This window comes from Oryzias melastigma, linkage group LG20, assembly GCF_002922805.2.
Source record: "Oryzias melastigma strain HK-1 linkage group LG20, ASM292280v2, whole genome shotgun sequence".
Taxonomy (NCBI): domain Eukaryota; kingdom Metazoa; phylum Chordata; class Actinopteri; order Beloniformes; family Adrianichthyidae; genus Oryzias; species Oryzias melastigma.
The window spans coordinates 25,908,953-25,931,112 of NC_050531.1; the positions used below are offsets into that span (position 1 = coordinate 25,908,953).

Consider the following 22,160-nt stretch of genomic DNA (forward strand, 5'->3'; position numbering starts at 1 on the left):
CGTAAATCACGTCTCAAAGTCAAGGCCCAGGGGCCAGATCCGGCCCTCCAGGTAATTCTATCCGGCCCTCCAGATCATTTTATTTTATTGTTATTAATGACCCGATGTTATCTTGCACTTATATTTAACTTGTATAATTTTGAAAAAATATATTTTAATGGAGAGTAAAATATTGAAAGTTATTTAAGGTTTAAGTTGATTTATTCTGGAATAATATTCCTGTATTTTTATTATTCATAATTATGTTAAAAAGTCACAGTTATAAAGTTTAAAAAATTCTTGTTCTGCTAGCCTTTTAGACTATTTTGGAATTTACTAAGATTTTTTAAGCTATTTTGGAGTTTAGCTAATACTTCAGCTACATGCTAGCTGTTTTCCTAACTTAGGTTTTTTTTTTTTTTTTTTTTTTAGCTCATTGGGCTAATTTGGCATTTAGCTAAAAACGAGGCTGGCTGTCAGCTTCAGTCTTTTCAGCTATCCGTTTCAGCATCTTCAGCAGACAAATTCAGCTTACAGCATTCACACTAACATTATCACATGTAATGCTATATATCTAGTTCATAATTATGTTAAGAAGTTATGGTTTTAACGTTTTAAAAATGTAGTTTTAAAGTGTTGAGTAAATGTTTATCCTGTTCTGTCCGTGACCTAAAGTGTGTTTTGGATTTTGGCCCCATGTGTGATTGAGTTTGACACCTCTGCTGTAAATGAATGAACGCGTGTGTAGAAGTAGACAACAGGTTGATCAGTTTAAAAAGCTCGTCTGCTCCGAGTCCTCCTGATCCTACTGCGCTTTAAGATTCCTGTTTCACATCTTTTTTAAATAAAATGTATGTGCCCATGAAAAACAACATCTTTAAAAAAGACAACAAATTGATTTGATAGAAAATAGATTTGTGAATTTCATGAATATAAGCAAACATCAATCTTTCTTTTTAATATATATATTTTTTGGCGTTTAGCCTCAGATAACACAAAAAACACCAATTAATAAGAAATGATGCTCAATCAGAATGTAGATGCATCAGTGTCATTCATTTATTGATTATTATTTTGTGAACTAGAGAAACCTCAGTGTCTAAATAACCTACTTCAGGGATAGGCAACTTAAGGGCTGCATTCCTGCGGGTTTCCAACTTACTCTTCTCTGGCATGTTCTAATACCTGGACACACCTGAAGCAGGTAATCAGTCATCAGTAGGGCTTGGATATCTGGAAGTTATGCAGAAACAGCGGCCCTCGAGGCCTTGAGTTATTCCTGACCTACAAGGATACTATGATGTCATGTGAGTGTTCTAATGTATGTAGTGTCATTGAATGCACCGTTACTGTTGTGTGGAGAAACGGGAGAGACGAGTGAGACCTTCAGGGACCACCAGCCTATAGGAGTTCTCTTTTCATGTCTGATCAAATATAGTTTTAGTAAAGCAAAACCTTGTATGCAGAAATCCTGCTGATTGTGAGGAGAACGTTTGAGGTCAGGGATGAAGGTGTGATCCTCAAAACTGTGTAACCTCTTTGGAAATAAACGCAGGTCTTACCTTCTGCAAACTCAAGACTCCAAACCTGAACTGTTTCTCTCTGACTGCATTCATCCTCCTCATCCTCCACCCTGCTGCGCAGACCGCCAGCGCGCTCCATAATGCGCTCTCTGGCACAGCAAACAGTCCCCGTCGCTGCGTTTATTGCTGCTATCATAATGAGTTTTTGGTGGAACAGCTGCTGATCTGCCTTACATAACACTAATTCATCTGTGTTTGCCTGAACGCCTCAGCTGATAAACGGAAGATTTTCATTTAAACTTTAAACGTTTCACATGCAAAATCTGACCTCGAAATCATCAGCGTGGTTTGAGGTTTATGATGCAGTAAAGGCTTCAGTCTACAGAAGGGTTTACTCTGTAAACATGATGGGATCCACGCCGTCTTTATAAAAAAACTCATCATTTCCTATTGGAAAAGCATGGTGGCATCGCTTCAGTAATTATTTAAGTGTTTCATAAACGCTTGTCTGAGATTAATGAAGCAAAGGGTTGAATTTGTTCATGTGACACTGGTGTGGTGCTGCAGGATGAAGCAGTGAAGAGTTGATTTTGGACAAGCTCTTCTTCTTAATCAGGGATGTCAAACTCAATCACACAAGGGGCCAAAATCCGAATAAGCCTAAAAAACTTGGAAAAAAACAAAAAAAACAAACTTAGTTTAGCCAAAACAGCTAGCATGTAGCTGAAAAAAAGTTTTAAACATAATTCTGAATAATAAAAAGACAGGAATATTGTTCCAGAATAAATCAACTTAAACCTTAAATAACTTTAAATATAATACTCTCCATAAAAATATATTTTGTCAAAATTATACAAGTTAGAAATGAGCTCAAGATAACATTGGGTCATTAATAACAATAAAATAAAATGATCTGGAGGGCCGGATAGAATTACCCGGAGGGCCGGATACGGCCCCCGGGCCTTGACTTTGACGTGTTCTAAATGAACTGAGGACCGGGAGCAGGACTGGAACAAAAACACTTTCCTTCTGCCTCTGAGTCAAATAGTTGAACCACTTGGATCTGATTTATAAATCTAAAGGTGAGGCATGAATATTGAAGGGGAGAGGTGTTTTCTCTCTGGTTTTGTCGTGTTTTTCTGCAGGTTTAAACTCCTTCCTGCTTTCAGTTCCTTCAGTCGTTCTTGTGTCAGTTATTTAGGACATTTTTGCTACTTTAGTTTGGTTCTTCTTAAAACACGAAGCTGATTTCTGCTCAGTAGAAATTAATGACAAAAAAACAACAAACACTAGAAGGATCATTAGAGCTACATTTAACAGATTTAGAATCAAGTCTTTATTTGGCAACTTTCTTTTAAACAAGCATTTGAGTCATTATTGGAGCTTAAATTTATTTAATTTATGTCTTTTAACCTCAAACATTTTTTAATTATTTGTATGAATGCTTTGTGGTCATTATGCATTTTTTAAACATGTTTTCATACAATTTATAAATTCTTTTTGCGAACTATGAGACCTATGCAACATTGGTATCAAAACGTTCACTGAGGTTTTCAAGTTTAGCTAACATTTTAGCAACATGTTAGCTTTTTTTTTACTAATTTGGCATCTGTGGAAGTTTAAGAGCTAATTTGGAGTCAAGCTAATATTTTAGCAACATGCTAGCTTTTTTTGGCTAATTTGGTATCTACTGAAGCTTAAGAGCTAATTTGGAGCTAGGATAATATTTTAGCAACATGCTGGTTTTTTTTTTGGCTAATTTGGGATCTACTGAAGTGTCTTGGGCTAATTCTGATTTAAGCTAGTAATTTAGCAACATTCTAGCTTTTTTGGACAATTTAGCATCTACTGAGGTTTTTTTGGGCTAATTTTGAGTTAAGCTAATATTTAACAACATTGCTGTTTTTTAAAAAAATTCTTCAAATTTTTTGTGCACTTTCTACAAGTAATGCAAGTTTGGTATCAAAACGTTCAGCTCGTTCATGACATCCTTAAGCAATTCAATCTAAATTTCCTCTGTTCTAGTTGTTTATAGTAATAAATCTATTCAGTTTTTAAACACAATTTTCTTTTCATTTAGATCATTTGGTGTTTAATTTAGTGGCTTTTACAAATATTGTTATATTTTTCAGGTTTTTCTTGAAGCTTGTCTGCGTGTTTCTGACCTCTTCAGAAACATTATTGACTTTAGAGTCCTAGTTGAGCTTCTCCACTTCCTGCAGTGAGTGATCATAGGTCCTTATCTTCATAGAGCAGCAGCAGCAGTATCCACGTGTGTTTATAAGTGTTATGTTTGTGTCTTTGGGAACACTTAAGCACAGATTGAAAGTGTTATCAGATGAACATGTTTTTTTTAACCTTTTAACACCAGAGCTCCAGTGTTTCTGTTCTTTGATTTACTGTCATTTTTTAATTGTTAACGTAATCAATCCAGTCGTGTTAACGGTTGAAAAGTTGTCATTTTGGTATTTTCACGCGGTGTTTTCACGGCAGACATGCAGGCGTCTGCCGCCGTTACCGGATCCGTCTTGGAGGCTGGAGTCCTCCGAAAAGCGCTGATGTTTCAGCCTCCCGCTGGGATGTCTGCATGTGGACCTGGTACCGCTGGAGAAGGTGTGAAAATGTGACCTGTGTGTGTCTTTTCAGGAGGCGCATCCTGATCATGAGGACTCTGTGACCGAGGACGACTCCATGTCCACCTCCACCGTAAGTCTGTGTTTGTTTGCTTCTCTTGGGGTTGGATCAGAGCCGGGGCCGACACGCCTGATGGATCCGTGTTCAAACCGAGACTCAGTGAGGGCTAACCCTCATCTGGATACGCACATGAAGACTCACTAGAGCGGCAGTTCTGTCAGAGGATGATCAACCCCCACAACGAAGTAATTTCTGCCACCTGTGTCTGTGATCTTCACAACAACCACAGCTCATGGTCATAGACCGACTGAACGTTGCAGTTCCTCCAAAGACCACTAGAGGCAGCTTCAGAAGGAGCATCGACTCTCATGTTAAACGATCTGATTTTACACCAAAAAATATACATTAAAATAGAAACATTTACATTACTATAAAGGGTGAATTTATTTTTATTCAAAAAAACTATTGTTGCACTTATTTAAAGGTGGTATTTTTGATTGGTCGGTGGGTAGACCCATGAGTAAACCCAACAGAACTCCAAACTTTACTTTACTGAGCCCAGTTACCATTGAGACAGGCAGAGCAAACTCCAGTTAACATGAGAGCTCTGTCTTCACCACAACAGAACCAAAGTCCTGCACTGGTCCATCAGCTCCATCTTTAATAGCATGGAGGGGACATGCCCTCTTTCTGCCGCTGAGAACCGGGACCTCAGACGTGGAGGTGCGGATTGTCCTCCCAGCTGCTTCATGTTCAGCTGCAAACTGATTCAGAGAGAGTCTGATGAAGCACAAGAAAAGAAGACGCGGTTCTGAAGTCACCAGGACAAACCCGAGAAGTTCTGTCCATAAAGTCCTCTGAGGTTACTGCAAAGGAGCCTAAAGCTGGTGATGAGAACCAAACGTCTGCTCTGTGAAAGGATGGAATGGCTTCCAGAACCTTCCCCACAAATCACATGTGTCAAAGTCACGGCCCGGGGGCCGGATCCGGCCCTCCGGGTCATTCTATCCGGCCCTCCATATCATTTTATTTATTGTTATTAATGGTTATCTTGTACTCATTTTAAACTTGTATAATTTTGACAAAATATATTTTTATGGAGAGTAAAATATTGAAAATTATTTAAGGTTTAAGAGAATTTATTCTGGAATAATATTCCTGCCTTTTATTATTCATAATTATGTTAAAAAGTTACTGTTTTTAAGTTTTAAAAATTGGCATTCTGATAGATTTTTTAAGCTGTTTTGTAGTGTAGCTTTTTTTCAGCTACATGTTAGCTGTTTTGGCTAACCTATTTTTTGTTTGTTTGTTTGTTTTTTTAAGCTAATTTGGCACTTAGCTAACATTTTAGCTAGCTATCAGCTTCAGCATCTTCAGCTATCAGCACTTCAGTGGACAAATTCAGCTTCCAGCATTCACACTAGCATTATCACTGGTTATACTATATATCTGGTTCATATTTATAAGTTACTGTTGTAACGTTTTAAAATGTAGTTTTAGAGTGTTCTGTAAACATTTATCCTGTTCGACCCACAACCCAAGGTGTGTTTTGGATTTGGGCCCCTTGTGTGATTGAGTTTGACACCCTTGCCCTAAAACATCAGGGGATCGGATCAGGACCCAGGTTTGCATGTGTCCTAACCTGCAGAGAACAAGAACCCTCAGTCTGGCCTTTGATTGATAAGCAAACACACTTTCCACTCATTTGCATGCTGACTCATGCATGTACTTGTGCATTTACGCCAGGTTCACTGACAATCAGCCGAGAGGTTTTCTGTGATGGTTCATCCGCTGCTGGAGAAACCGACTCCCACTCCTGCAGGATAATTGCTGTAAAAAGCCCAAACAAGGTGGCTTTCGTCACTTTTGGATCTGAGTCATCTTGGATGAAGTCCTCCTTTAGATCAGGAGTTATTTTGGATGCAGTCATTAGATGAGCTCATCTTCTGCTTCACGTTGGACTCGAGCACGCTCCGCGTTCACCTGTGGTGTGTGTGGACAGGTGCAGCTGCTGGTGCAGATGCTGTCTTTGTTTCACTTAGAGGCAGCAGGCTGTTTCGTTTTAGACGCTCCGGTAACGGCAGAATGAGGCTTCCACTTAAATAAGCCTGACTTTGATCTCTCTGTGAGGCTCTTTCTTGTTGCTTGCTGCGTGTGTGCATGTGTGTGCATGTGTGTGCATGTGTGTGCGTATCAGTGTAGGCAGACAGCGCAGCTGCTTGCATCGATTTTTAAATGCAGAGGAGATGGCTTATAGATCGACATGGAGCTCAGCACTCATTACCTCACTCTCCCGGGCCTGCTGTGCACGTGCACGTGCACACACAGGGTTTTCAGCCTCCCTGCCTGCGTGTGAGGATGAATGCATTACAAGCTGTTAATGAGTGGAGCTGTTCCCGTTGTCCTGCGGCCGTGCAGCAGTGTGTGTCCGTGACTTTGTTTGTGCGCGTGCACGGCAGGTTAAACGGAGGTAATGAAGCAGCTTCTCCTTGGGTCACGTTGTGCAGAGCTGGTGCCTGCAGCTCTTTGGGTTCTTATCGACTAACATTTTTGTGCTGCTGAACCCGGACATCCACACCTTTAGAAAGTTTTACATGACACAAATGCTTTTGGTGTTTGGCTCTAACATGCATGAGCTGTACCAGCTGATGCAGTCCACTCCCCTGTGCACAGAGGCTCCGCCCCTGTCAGCAGATTGATGCACGGCTTCAGAATGAGGGACAACCTCTCAACCAATAAACCATCAAAGTCTGTGACGTCTGTGAGCTTCACTGACATTTTCACCTTTATTTATACCACAAAGTAAAGCCTTTTTTCTTTTTTTATGGACTCCTTGTTCCCACGGTTTAGTAATCACACCTGGAATCTGTTCACCACAGATCAGCCTGAGGACACTGAGCGCTACAGGAGCTAAATGGGTCAGAGCCTTGCTCAAGGGCACATCAGTGGAGCAGTTGACCACATTTGGGAACTTCCTGCATTCAGCTTTAATCCTATTAGTACTGGGACTCAAACCTGTGTTCCTGTAGCTAAAGATCCACGCTGCGCTCTGTTACTCTCTCCAGTCATAACTTTGCAGTCTGATCTCTTGAAGATTACAGATCTGTGCAAGATGTGATCAACTCGTCTTTTTCACTCTTTCATGTCTTCAGCTTCTCTTTTCTGGAAGTATGTCTTCATCACTGACATTTCTATTCGTTTACCACCACCATCTGTCCTTCTATATTCCTGTCCTGAATACCAAACTTCTCCATCTCTTCCTCATCATCTGTTTCCTTCACCCACATGTTGTTACAGTCTGATCCCATCACCTCTACAGAGAGCCTGGATCTCCTCATCTGTCTCCCTCCAGAATGTCTCCTTCTCCTCTATAGTTCACATCCTACCTTGGGGTCAGAACATTGACAACATTCAACATCACACCTTTAACTTCCAGTTTCAGACTCATCATCCTATCTGATCCTCTCTTGATCTCCAGAACATTCTTTTCAAACTCTGTCATCAGGATCTCCTCCTCTCCTCTTTCCATCCACACCAGGATAAAACATCTTGAAGCTGTTTTCAGTCTAAGCATCGATCTCTTTCCATCTGAAAACACAGCAGATCCATCTTTATTCTCTCCATCATGCCAACAAACTCTGTTTTTGTTTTTGTCAAAATCCCTACATTCAAAGTTCTTCCTCTAAGTCCTTCACTTTCTTTTTTTCTCTCTGTCTGCAAACTGATCTTCCCTCACTCCTTCCACCAACAACTTCCATCCTGTAAGTCCTGTAGATCGATCTGTGTTCAGGGTCAGGATTTCATATGATTGATTTGACTTTGGTTTTTCGTCGAATGTCCCTCCCTCCACAGCACTTTACTTTTAACCGGACTTGTACCGGCTCACTAAAGTACTGACCTTTGTGGTTTCATGCTCTAAAAGTCAGCGTTAATATTGTAAAATCAGCTAAAACTGGACTGGTTTCCAGAGGAGTGATGGTAGCATTTTAGTGATGCGGTGGCTCCTGAGGATTCTGCTAAAGTCCCACTCTGATCATCTATTGATCTACTTTCACAGTGTTTCCAGCGCTTTTTTAATGACGAGTATGCTGTTTTAGCCTAAATCAAAGGACATAGTTTCTGCAGAGCAGCATGAGTTTATCAGAAATTCACCTCTGAGTTGTGGGCGGGACTGTTGGTGCAGAGAAAGCGTGCAGTGATTTCCCATCATTCATTCATTCATGCAGACCTCTGCATCAGAACGTACTAAAAACACCAAAACACAATTTTGATTGGAGTTGGTCTGTAAAGAATCATCAATAGATTGTCATTTTTTCACATTTTGGTTTAAAACTGATCTTTAAACAGTGTCAAACCAGGCTGTTGTACGTTCAGAGGATCTCACAGTGTGTTCCATTCAACCCCTAAATGTTGAAGCCAGTTGGGAGTTTGTGTTTTTTCAGGCTTACACACTCAGTGAACCCCCAGTGAGGCAGAAAATGGTTTCCAGACAGCGTCAGGAACATCTCTGCCCTCTGAGGGACCAGCTAACATCTGCTGCCATCTGCTGCAGCGCAGCTGTGTGTGTGTGTGTGTGTGTGTGTGTGTGCGTATCATGTCTCATCGGTCTGAGGTCACTCAGATACTGACTGCCATCTCCACACACAGCCTAATCTTTTCTCTGAGGTTTGGTTTTGTGGGTTTTTGTGAACTTTGTGAATCATTGTTACTTGAATCACAATCAAATTCTATAAACTAAAACGGTGATTCCTCCTACAGCAATCATCCCCTTAGGAAGTGAGGCTGTGTAACTTGCTGTGTTTGTCAGGTTTTTCCAGTGGCAGATGTAAAACATGCCTCAGCATGTCTCAGCTCTGAGTTCACAGAGTTCTCTTTCCTGCAGGAAGAGCTTGAAGTCAAGCAGCCCAACTCACCACAGACCTCTCTCAGCTCTTCTGACCTTTAAAATATCACTACAGCTGGTTATGTAGCGTGAGTCCAGCTCTGGTTCCAGTCTGAGAGTGAAGAACCAGAGCTGAGCAGCTGAGCAGCAGGATGAGAAGAACATCTGGAGGAAGTGAACCCGGGCTTCTCTGGTCCGCCTGAGGCGTTTTGAAGGCAAAGAAACTGAAGGAGGAGAGTCAGGGATGAACCCATCTGTTGGATGATCATCAGTGGAACGCTGGCTCCAGGTGTCTGTCTGAATGATCAAACAGGATCTGCTGATCCTCCTCACCAGCAAATGTGCAGAGCGTAGACTGAGAGGAGCAGAGGAGAACTCTGGTCCATGAATGTGAATCTTCACCTTTGGAAGAAACATGTTTTTAAGTTTAGCTGTGAATCTTGGTTCCAGTTAATGCAGGTTCTGGATGAGGTCCACCAGAACCAAGACAAAGTGTCAGGACAACAGTACAACTTTAGAAGCTCCAGATAGAGATGGTCAGAGCGTTGGGGTTCTGTGGTCTGTACTCGGCTGATCTGAAGTCTGTTTTCCAGCTTGGTGGTCTTTGCCATTTTGACAGGAAATGACATCACAGAATACAGACTCACAAGCTCACCATCAATTTATAGTCTCTCATAAATCTGAGCTGCAGGCACTTGTTCATATAAAGAAGGGGTGTCAAACTCAATCACACAAGAGGCCAAAATCCAAAATACACCTTAGGTCTCGGGCCGAACAGGATAAACATTTATTGGACACTCTAAAACTACATTTTTAAAACTTTAAAACCGTAATTTTTTAACAAATTTAAACCTTGCTAAAAAGCATTACCTGCAATAATGCTAGTGTGAATGCTGTAAGCTGAATTTGGCTGCTGAAGATGCTGAAGATGCTAGTGCTGATAGCTGAAGATGCTGAAATTGATAGCTGAAAACACTAAAGCTGGTAGCTGAAAATGGTGTCACTGATAGCCAGCTAAAATATTAGCTAAATTCCAATTTAGTCTAAAAAAAATGGCAAAAAAAATAATTTTGGGTTAGTCAAAGCAGCCAACATATAGCTAAAAAAATAGTTAAACTTCTAAATATCCTAAAAACAAAACAAAACAAAGTCTAAATTAGCCAAAACAGTTAGCATGTATATATTAGCCTAACTCCAAAACAGCCTGAAAAACTTAAAAAGAAAAAACCTAAATTAGCCAAAACAGCTAGCATGTAGCTGAAATATTTGCTGAACCGGCCCGGATAGAATTGCCAGGAGGGCCGGATCCGGCCCCCGGGCCTTGACTATGACATGTGATATAAAGACTCTTCCCTTCTTCCTTCTGTATTTGTTATCATGATTTGAGCTCATTTGGGGAAATTGTGCCTCCAAATAACCAGCTGGTGAAACTGCATCCTGTTCTTTTTCAGTCTTTGGTTTCCTGAGAGTGCGGTGACAGCCGACCCACGTCTTTTGTGATAGTTTCCAGTGAGCATCTGTTTGTGCAACATGCAGTCTAGCAGTTGACGGGTAAACTGACCTGGTTCTGGTTATCTTTGGTTTTCAAACCAGTGTCTAACTGGTAGTCAAATCGTGGGATAAAACTGGGAAAGCTGGTGTGCAGGAGCTGCTCTTTCAAAATAAAAGAGCCTTATGAAGTGATGGATTCTGGCTCAGAGGCAGAATGAACTCTGACATGGAAACCCTCATTTCCTCATTCTGATGTGAACGAGAGAAGATCTTATTCTTGTTATTCTGCAAAGCTGCATTATCACAGTCATTCTTCACACTCTTTAGTTTATCTTGTGTGTGCATGTGCTCATGCATGTGCATGTGTGAGACAGCGTAGCACTCGCTGACAGATGGCGTTTAATCTTCTTTGACCATCTGTGTGGACTTTCTCTGGCGTCTTGAAACGCCCACACAGACACACAAACACATGCCGGCCTCCCCATCCGGCTCAGGTGAGTGTCATGTTACGGCCGCGGGGGTCTCGACCTCTGAACCTGACCCCAGCAGCAGACTGTGTCGTCTTTAGGGGTTTCTGCTGTTGGTTGTTGTGAGTCTGTTTCAGAGGGAGACAGGAAGTGAGAGCTAACGGGCCGAATCACCTAAAATGGAAAAGTCCTCCCCTCCCACGCCGGCCGCACAGGATATTGATGGATGCAGAGAGGGGGGGCGGGGTGGAAATATTGATCCATAGGAAGCTTGTGGGGCAGAGGCAGTGTTTGTGTGTGAGAAGTGAAGTGAAAACGCTGATAATGAGTACACAAAGAAGACGACATTTCTTCATTCTCTCAGTGTTCTGTTCTGTGGAGGCATTCCTTTGGAACAGGCAGAGCCAGTGTGTGTGTGTTTGTTGTAAATAGGGAATTGTGGGTATTGTCATTGTGAGGTCACTTGGGTTGATGATGTAATCTGTGTAACCCGGCGCCGCTTTTCCTGGACGCCGTGCTCTCTCCCGGAACAGACCAATCACAGAACACACACACTCACAGACAAAGATGTGCTGTGCTCATGAGGTTTGAACCGGATGGCTTCACGACCTCTGACCTTTCTTTAATTTTAAACCTACTTAAAATGAACCACTAAACTTTTTTTTTAATCATTTTTGCTTTAGTTGTAATTAATCGTAGTTCTCCCCAAACTGTATCATTAAGGTGTTACATCGTACTTGTCAAAGTCAAGCCCCAGGGGCCGGATCCGGCCCTCCAGGTAATTCTATTCGGCCCTCCATTTTATTTTATTGTTATTTAAGGCCCGATGCTGCTGCCTAACTGGGTCCCCTCAAGTACAGGGTTGTGTCAGGAAGGACATCTGGCGTAAAAACTCTGTCAAATCACTGATGCGAAAGAGTGGGTGCTGTTGGCTGTGGCGACCCTGAAAGGGATAAGCTGAAAGTGAACTTACTTACTTAGTATTTAAGGTTTAAGTTGATTTATTCTGGAATAATATTCCTGCATTTTAATATTCATCTTTATTTTGAAGAGTTACGGTTTAAAAGTTTTAAAAATTGGCATTCTGCTAGCTTTTTCGACTATTTTGGCATTTATTAAGATTTTTTTAATTAATATTTTAGCTACATGCTAGCTGTTTTGGCTAACCTAATTTTTTTTTGTGTGTGTTTTGGTTAATTTGACATTTTAGCTGACTATCAGCTTCAGCGTTTTCAGCTATTAGATCCAGCGTTTTCAGCTTTCATTTCAGCATTTTCAGCTATCAACTTTTGTGAATTCAGCTATCAGCTTCAGTGTTTTCAGCTATCAATTTAAGGATATTCAGCAGCCAAATTCAACTTACAGCATTCACACTAGCATTATCACAGGTAATGCTATATATTTAGTTCATAATTATGTTAAAAAGTTATGATTTAAAAAAATGTAGTTTTAGAGTGTTCCGTAAATGCTTATCCTGTTCGGTCCGCGACCTGAAGGGTTTTGGATTTTGGCCCCTGTAAGATTGAGTTTGACACCCCTGATCTGAAGCCTCATCACCTGCAGACAGCAGAGCACTCTCTGGCTCCTTTCCCCCCTCCCCTGATATGACAGGACTGTTATCTATTAGAATGTCCACTTCCCTTTCACCGTGTCTTTTAACTGTAATGCACCTTGTATATATTATACTTATCTTATTCTTTCTAAAATTTTAGCAAAGAGCTGCTGGCAGAAATTTCATTTTGCTCTGCATAAATGACAATAAAGATTCTTGATTGATTCTTGATTCTTGAAACCTCTTCTTTTGTTGGGGGGGACACAGTCCTCAGCCTCCAGGGGAAAGTCTGGTCCCGATATGAGGATCTGGTTGATGGTAGAACCTCAGATTCAGGAGGAACAGCACCGTTTGTGTCCTGGTGGTGAAAGCGGGTCAGTTCTGCAGCTCGCACAGAGAGCTTCAGGGCTCACAGGAGGTCACCCATCCAGTCCACATGTGGATTTGGAGACCGTGATCGTTCTTCCCCCTCACAGTGCTCTGTGGGAGGTGCTTTAGGACTTTGGGGTCCAGGGCCTGCTACTGAGGTCTGTCTGGTCTCTGTTTAACCAGGAGTTTGGTTTGAATTGTTGGCAGTAAGTCGAATCCGTGCATGCTGGACTCTGGCAGGGTTTGTCTTTGTCACCGGTTCTGTTCATAAACGTATGGACAGTTTCCAGGACCCAGGTGGAGTCTGGTCTGGAGATTTCCTCTGCTTTCTGCAGAGGATGTTCTGTTGGCTTCATCTAGCCAGGACCTCAGAGGCTGGAACCTCTAAGTCAGAGGCTATGGTCTTTGATTGGAAACAGAGATTTTGTTCTCTCTGGGCGGGGGGAGTGCTCCCTCACCAGGTGGAGTTTCAACAGGCAGATAGGTGTAGCAGCTGCTGTAATCCAGTCTATGTCCTACCTTCACCTGTGACCATGAAATCTGGGACTAAAAAGAAGAAGAGCCCAGAGACAAAATGATCTTCCTCCACTGGGTGGCTGGGCGGCTCCTTACAGATGGGATGAGGAGCTCAGAGGAGGTGCTGCTCCTCCACATTGAGAGATCGCAGATGTAACCTTGATGGTTCTCATTCTCCCGGGACGCAATAAAGGAACTGGGTCTCAGCTGGCCTGGGAACGCCAGGGGTGTCAAACTCAGTCGCACAGGGGCCAATATCCAAAACCTTAGATCACGGGCCGAACAGGATGAACAGTTATTGAACACTTGAATTTTGAAAACTTTAAAACCATACATTTTTAACATTATGAAATAGATATATAGATATATGGCAGCTGAAGATGCTAAGATTGATAGCTGAAATCACTGAAGCCAACAGCTGAAAACGCTTGAAGCTGATAGCCAGTAAAAATATTAGCTAAATGCCAAATTAGCCAAAAAAACAAGAAACAGCTAGCATGTAGCTGAAAAAATAACTAAACTTCAAAATATAAAAAAAAAAAAATGGAAAAAAGCCTAAATTAGCCCAAACAGCTAGCATAGAGCTGAAATATTAGCTAAACTCCAAAACAGCCTAAAAAATCTTAGTAAATGCCAAAATAATCCTGAAAGCTAACAGGATGACAATGTGTGTTGGAGTGTGTTGTTATAAAAGTGAAATCGCTGCTTTAGGGAAGCTTCTCTGGTCTTTCACACACATGCGGTGGGGAATTCACACGCGTTCTGATTTCACTCTCTAACAGATCTTCCATTAAAACGTACTCCAGTGTTAGAAAAACCTCCAGAGCAAGTTTCACTGCTCACATACATGACCCCCCAGAGAAATTCAGCATTCAGGTTCAGTATTTATCCAAATCCAAGAGTCTAAAAGGTTGTTTTCTTTATTAACAATGAGGTTCCAGCTAGGAGTCCATCAGAATGGATGCTTTGGAGAACGTCTGGTTCCTCAAACTGAAACCGTTTCCTCTTCAGCATCATGTTCTCCGTTTCCTCTCTGAGGTCGTAGCATCAACAGTCTCCTCTGAGGACGTGTGGTTGGTCGGAGGTACAGCTGGCGGTCTGCAGTCTGATGAAGGTTTTCTGTTGACCGTGTGGAGACCAGGAGCAGATCAAACCTTTGTTTTCCTTTTTTTTTCTCTTTCATATTTCACTGCACCAAAAATACCTCTCCCTGATTGCACTGATGGCAGACTGATGGGTTATTGGACTGATTGTAGTCGCTCATTTAAAATCAACATCCTGTTTTTGCTGTTGGAAGATCAACACTGCACTGAAAATGTCTGGATTTTCTGTTGTTTACCACCACGAGCAAAAAGATTATTCTTTATTTATCGGGAAAGTAAAAGGAAATCAGTGAGATTTTGATGAGAAAATGCTGGAAATGTTACGAGGCTTGGTAGAAAAATGAGAATAAATGTTTATTTTTAAATATTTAAAACACTAGTAAATGCAATTATTTTGTTAAGGTTTAAAGTGTTGCAGCTTTTTTCTGGTTCTTATGAAGAAGTTTTAGTTTTGTAGTTGACATATATATATAAATATTTTAATGTTCTGTTGGGATGAAGCGACGATGCTCCCTCCCATGTCAGGCTGACTCCAGAGCAGACTCCATCCTCCTCATCCTCTTCATCTTCCTCTTGTGTGTCAGACAGCCCTCCCTTTCCTTTGGTTTGTCATGACACTTTTGTTTTCTCATCCTTTTCCTCCCCTCTTTGTGTTTGGGTTTCCTCTCCCGTGTTCCTCAGCGTCCTTCAGCTCGAGGCTTTTCTCCGTTTTGCTGTTAGATTCTCCGTCCTGTAGAGTCTAGTGTGCTGCAGCAGTCAGTCCACTTCTGTGATCTGGAGTGATGGGATAATGCACAATAGCATTTGATACATAAATGCAGGTATTATCTAATATTAGAATTTGAATCTCCAGCTTCAAATTTATAGTTTAGGCAGAAAACAATGAAAAGAAAATTCCAGCTTACTGCAAATACTAAACACTATGGCAACTTTTTTTCTTTCACAGCTAAAGCTAGTGCTGGGTGATATGATGATACATATCATGTAGACCAGGAGTGTCAAACTCAGTCACAGGGGCCAAAATCCAAAACACACCTTAGGTCACGGGTTGAAAAGGATATATATTTAATTAACACTCTAAAACTACATTTTTAAAACTTAAAAAACGTAACTTTTTAACATTATGAATAATAAAAAAAACAGGAATATTATTCCAGAATAAATCAACTTAAACCTTAAATAACTTTCAATATTTTACTCTCTATAAAAATATATTCTGCCAAAATTATACAAATTAAAAATAAGCTCAAGATAACATCGGGTCATTAATAACAATAAAATAAAATGATCTGGAGGGACCGATAGAATTACCTGGAGGGCCAGATCCGGCCCCCGGGCCTTGACTTTGACACACGTGTTAAAGGGTTAATAAACCAGTCGAGCTGCAAACCTGAACTTTAGTTGAGTGCTGCCTGTTGGGTGTTGCGCTGGAGTCTGGTCGGGGTTGCTGAGAGGGCAGATGTTTGCCTTCCTGTGCAGATGTTGTTGCCAGGGAGACAATGACAGGACATGCTCTAATCTCCCCGCCGAACAGCTGGACGGCCTTCCTGCGTCCCAGCGCAGAGCGCTGTAACGCGCCCCTCCTGAATCATTTGGAGAAGCGCCGCGTCAGAAGAGGAGCGCGATGAAGACGCTGTTATTTTACGTGAGGAACCGGCAGTACCAGGTAACGTGCACTCCCACGGCGACAGCTGCTCGCCGTCTGTTTAGCAGAGTTGAGAGCAGACTCCAAGCTTTGCTTTGGCAACAGGATCAAATATTTCTGTTTTCACAGTCTGAACCTGCATCGTTTTTTTAAATCATCTGTTATGGACAGACGAGACAGAAAATGCAGCAAATGTTCAGAAGTTCCTGCTGGAGCTTACGCCAGACGCTAAGTCTCTGATCCTCTTACTGGACGACAGTAGAACAGAAAAGCTTCATGACGGGGGCTGTTTCAGTCAGTAAACATGCAGAGAAGAAGCTCTAGGAGGAGCTGCTGCTCCCCACCTGCTCCCAGCAGAAAGCGGACTGCAGGCCTCCTGACTTTGGATGGAAAAGGTGGTGAGGGAAGCATGGATGGATGGGTGGGTTGGTTTGTGACGGATCACGAGACAGGAAACTGCCGGGAGACGCCCACCACACTGCATTTCTGGGTCACTCTGAGCCTTATTGTTCATTCCTCAGCCCCCCTCCCCGAGGAGTCGGCCTAAATGTAAACAAGGAGGCTAATTTTAGGCCGTAAATGTGAACTTTTCAGGAACGTGTTGCTGCTGGAGAGCCGGGCGGCTGTAACCACCTCCCCTTACCCCCCATTCCTGTCTTTGCTGGGGGGTTGGATCTCTTTGAGACACTTCCTAAACAAACTGACGACTCCACTTCTTAATGAAGGTCCCTGTCAGTGTGGACTGAGGGGGAACCCTGAGGGGAAGCTGCATCTTCAGCTCCAGAGGGCTGATATCTGATGAACACCTCCAGTGGTGTGTCCTGTGAGCAGACCGTTCCAGACTGGGCTTCTGGTGCAGCCCTGAGGGTCTCCCACCCGCCTGACGGGGATGTGGGCCGCGGGCGGAGACCTTTGATTTCCTCTAATGAGGTCGGGGGGGTGAAGACGAGGGAAAGAGTGAGAGGGACAGGAACAGTGGAGCCACTGTCCAAAACATCACACTGAGGTGTGTGTTTTGGAGACATCACTATGGGAACATGGTTGGCATGGTGACGGGATGTCCTGTCTCAAAGTTAACACCCCCTGTTAATCAATTTAGCACTTTTGCCTCATTTCTCTTTTTCTCTTTTAACATAAAATATAATGTTGAAAAGAATTTAATGTGTTATTTTTTTAGACATTTTCCTAACTTTTTTACTATTGTTTTTATTCAGACTATTATTATGAGGTGTTTTAAAGTAGCTAACTAGCTATTTAGGTAATTAAACCACATTAGGGGGAGAACTATCATAATCAGCATCACATGACTTCGTTTTGCTCTCAGTGAAGCAACTATTTTTTCTAACTACGCAAACCTTTATGAAAAACGGATCAAATATGTGAAGAGAGTCCGCTGACCTCTGACCCTGATGAGGCTGCAGTGGCTCTGGCTGCCATCAGCTGAGTCGGCTGACCAAACTGCTTCACAGTATTCCTATCAGCGCTGCAGTCATGTTTCCTGTTGTCCTGTGACATTACATCATGGCTGCTGCGGTAAACGTGTTCATCAGTTCATGTGATGTGAAGCGTTATGCAGCGAAGGCCGTTACCACGGTGATCTTCTGTTCATGGAAACTTTTACCATCAGGAAGTTTGTTATCAGCATCAGTGGGTCTCTACAGTCTGTGGATAAAAATTTGCATACGACAAAATCCAAAAATAAAAAAACTCAAAACGTTTTTGAATATCTCATAAAAGATATTATTTTAGTAGCTGTCAATCATTTCTCCAACCATTTCTTTAACCTCATTATCTATTAGCATTTATAGCATCATTCAGCTTTTTTTAACACCTAAACATTTAAAGGTTAAATTAGCATTAATACTTTTAACTTAGCATGCCATTTTTTTTAAGATTTCATTTAAATGACAATTATTTTTCTAGTTTTTGCAGCTAAATAAAAACATTTACTTTTCTTTGTTATAACACATTTGTAGGTTTGTTTTTATATTTTGCTCCTCATTGAACTTTTCATTTGCTGTTTAGCTTTTTGTTTTGAAGCTTTTAATTTTAGCCTTTAGCTGATATTTTAATTTTATTGCACCTTCCCCCACCTTTTTAGTTACCATCTTCCATTAGTATTTTATCATTTTTTGTATTTATTTAATATGTATAATTTTAATTGATTTGTCTTGTATTTTAACTTTTGTGAAGCACTTTGAGTTGCGCTCTGTGAGTCCTATATAAATAAAGTTTTATTTACTTACTAATCATACAGCTGTTGTTGTTGGTTTTTGTAGATATTAAAGCCTTTAGCATCATTCAGCTTTTCTGTTGGTGTTATTTTTAAGAAACGAATGAACACCAGAGCAAAAAGAATGTTCATTTTAGGGACATAAACTCTTTATTCAGCCTAAACAAATTGTTCTTATTTATGCTAAGCAACAGTTCTTTTTAAATTTGTGCAGCATTAGATTGCTTTTGACCAAAACTTTGATGAAAAAACTCTGCAAAATAGAAATTTTTCAGTTTATGAAGATTTTTTTTTTTGCTCCTCACTTTAAGACGTTCGCTCAGGATAAAACCTAAAGAAGGTTTAGACTAGAATTATAGGTCCTGCTTTTATTTTAGTCTATTTTTCCAGGAGGCTGACCTCCTGGCGTCCTCGGGGAGGTGGAGGAGGCTCTCTGTGGGTTTTAGGTTTCTCCTCAGGGGTGCTTAGCAAAGCCAGCACCTGAGGACCTGAGAGGTCTGGAGGCTCCAAAGCAGAAAATCAAATCAGCTAAATGAGGACATGGAGCCTTTTCTAGTGTGAAAGAGTCATCCTTGGTGGTAGAAGTGGAGTTTCTCCTCAGGTGTCCTTTACCTGTGTAGGTTTCACCTGTAGGTCCAGTAGCAGAACAAAGCTCCCTCGCTGTGCCGTTTTCCTCTCCTGAACCCGTCAGTCTGCTGCTGAACATCATTAAAAGCAGAATGAAAGGCAGAGATTGTGTCTGCATGTGTGTGCGAGCACGACGAGCTGTGATCCAGGATTTCATCCTGCCAGCTCTTGAATTAATGATGATGTCCTCCCTCCGCTCCTCCTCATCTATTCTTAATGCTCCTCGCTTTCTCTGAACCATAAAGTTTGGACTCGGCGGCAGATCATATCCGCCTCTCTTTCATCGGCAGCCTCCCACATCTCCTTCCCTCCTTTTACCTTTTTGACATGACAGAAAACATACAGTTTCTTGTTGTATCACTCGGTGCTGCTGCAGCTGAAGGAGTCTTTCCTGCAGGCAGCACGCTACTCTGAAGAGGGAAATACATCCATGAATTCAAAATAATGGATGGAAAGATGGAGATGAGGAATGATCTGGGCTGGATTTGAGACTGCTTTAGGATGGAAGTGGAGTATTTTCAGCCTGAATCACTTTTCATGAAGACTGATGAATGATTAATGGATACACTCCAGTTTTCTTGTTTTATTCTGAAAGAGTGTCAGCGCTAGACAAACATACAATGTTCTTTTTGCTTTAGTAATTTTACAAAAAAATGTCTTCACTTAGGCAAAAAATTACTTTGTGTCTCTCTACCAAATTTTAGAAATATTTAAATGCTACAGTCTAGAACAGGGGTGTCAAACTCAATCGCACAGGGGCCCAAAAACACCTTAGGTCATCGGACGAGCAGGATAAACATTTATTGAACACTCCAAAACTACATTTATAGAACTTTAAAAGCGTAACTTTTTAACATAATTATGAACTAGATATATAGCATTACCTACAATAATGCTAGTGTGAATGCTGTAAGCTGAATTTGGCCACTGAAGATGCTGAAATTGATAACTAAAAATGCTGAAGCTGAAAACGCTGAAGATAATCGATGAAATTGCCGAAGCTGATAGCCAGCTAAAATATTAGCTAAATGCCAAATTATCCTAAAAAAACAAACAAAAAAAACTTAGGTCAGCCAAAACTGCTAGCATGTAGCTGAAATATTAGCTAAACTCTAAAATAGCCAAACAAATCTTAGTAAATACTGAAATATTCCAAAAAGCTAGTAGAATGCAAATTTTTACAATTTTAAAACTAACTTTTTAGCATAATTCTGAATAATAGAAATGCAGGAATATTATTCCAGAATAATCAACTTAAGCCTTAAATTACTTGCCGGATCCGGCCCCCGGGCCTTGACTTTAACACAAGTGGATTAGAAGAATGAAAGCGTTATGTGTCTGTCAGACATGAACGCTCCTCTCCTGCTCCTGCCTGGATTTCCTGGACTTCCCGTCAGTGCAGCAGGACTTTCTGCAGGTGGAGCTCTTCAGTTTCTGTTCTGCACGCCGGCTCTGACCGCTCTCCAGAACCCGCCTCCAAACCAGCTGGAAAGCTCATATTGATGACTTATGTGGAGAGTTTTATTGGCACTAAATGACTGGAGTAAACCTGAAGGACTCTCTGATTCCTCCCGTGTGTTATTGGAGCTCCGGGCATGGCCGGCAGAAACGCATCTTTGCATCTAACCTGACAAATCCTCCTGGTCCCTGTGTGTGTGTGTGTGTGCGTGCTTGCATGCGTGCATTGGCCATCCGGCACGTTAATTTGATTGCATAACAGGCTTTAGAGGGTGCAGATTGTCTGGAATGGAATCCCGTTCACTCAATCCGTGGTAGCTGGTGCCATGGAAAACACACGCACACACATGCACACACATGCACACACATGCACACGTTAAATATGAGGTTGATGCTCTTACCCGCTGAGAGACAGGAGGCTGGAAGGCCCATAACCATGGAGGATTCTGCAGCCCAGGACTGAGGGAGGACACAGCAGCAGTGTGGCTGCTGTTATTACTAGAGTCCCAGTTGCAGCTATTTTTATTGAGTTAATCAGGAAGCTGGATGTGCGGGTTCTTCTGTCTCACTCTGATGGTAAAAAAACAAAACAACACTTTTTTTACTCTCAAATGCACCAAAAGTTCTTTAAACAAATTGAAAAAGCTGAACGATCTAATAGAGTCTGAAACGAGAAAAGAATTTTAAAAGTTCTGTTTTTGGGGGACAGTTTGTCTGTGAGGATTTTGAGGTTTTCTGTGATCATTCGGGGATCAAACCCTTCCTGCGTCCTTCACCCCGTCCGTCTTGTGGAAAGCAGTGAGAGGAGGTGACAACAGGTGGAGGTAATCCAAGAAGCGTCACACATCCTGTCAACAGCCCCCCCAGCATTGTGTACATTGTGTATGCGGGAGCAGTGGGCCGCGACAGGTGGGGGATTGTGTCTGTGCTGGAGAGGGTCCTGCCGGGTTTTAGCGGATCGTTTGTGTGTTTGTCGCTTTGTGTACATATGTCTGCGTCAAAGCGGGAGAAGTTTAGATTTTCTTTTTTTAACATTTCACGTCATTTCTGCGCAAGTGAACACAATCTCTGAGAAAATCGTCTATCTGTCATCAGTCACTAATGGACCAAAGAGCTTTCCATTAAGACCTCGTGTTTAAAGAAAGCAAAGCATCTGACGAGCAAAAGAGGCTTCAGAAATCCTCTTCCTTTTTTTAACATCTTGTAGGCTGCTGTTGATCAGTGGATGGAACATCTCGGTTCAGTCTGTGAAAATGTTAGAGTTCACAAAGATCAAGAGCAAATAGCATCATCAAAAGTTTAAAGCAACACTCTGGGATCCAGACTCTGTGATGAGGATCTGTTCACCTCCAGTTTAAAGCCGTTCTAGAAATGTGAAGTATAAAAATGAGAATGGCATTTTCTACATCCCTTTGATACACAAGTGACATCACTTTAAATCAGGGGTGTCAAATCCAATCGCACGAGGGGCCAAGATCCAACACACCTTAGGTTGAACAGGATAAACATTTATTGAACACTATAAAAGTCATTTTTAGACTTTAAAACTGTAATTTTTAACATAATTATGAACTAGATATATAGCATTACCTGTGATAATGCTAGTGTGAATTCTGTCAGCTGAATTTGGCCTCTGAAAATCCTAGTGCTGAAAACACTGAAGCTGATAGCCAGCTAAAAT

General features: G+C 41.6%; 1 protein-coding gene and 1 long non-coding RNA gene across 3 annotated transcripts in view; one reads left to right on the plus strand and one right to left on the minus strand.

Annotated features, from left to right (window-relative positions):
• Positions 1-22,160, plus strand: part of rps6ka3b (ribosomal protein S6 kinase, polypeptide 3b) — a 59,930-nt gene that overhangs the window by 9,915 nt on the left and 27,855 nt on the right. Inside the window, exons 2-3 of one of the 2 annotated variants that reach the window (XM_036217422.1) lie at positions 4,149-4,208; positions 16,051-16,182. In XM_036217422.1, coding sequence (XP_036073315.1) covers positions 16,141-16,182 — 42 coding nt within the window. In that variant the 5' untranslated portion in view covers positions 4,149-4,208; positions 16,051-16,140. The remainder of the gene's footprint in view (positions 1-4,148; positions 4,209-16,050; positions 16,183-22,160) is intronic. The other variant, XM_024292682.2, reaches the window with a different exon arrangement.
• Positions 14,579-16,076, minus strand: LOC112158986. Its single transcript, XR_002921402.2, has 2 exons — positions 15,907-16,076; positions 14,579-15,290 (listed from the first exon to the last, which is right to left on the minus strand). It is a non-coding gene; the product is annotated as an uncharacterized LOC112158986 (long non-coding RNA).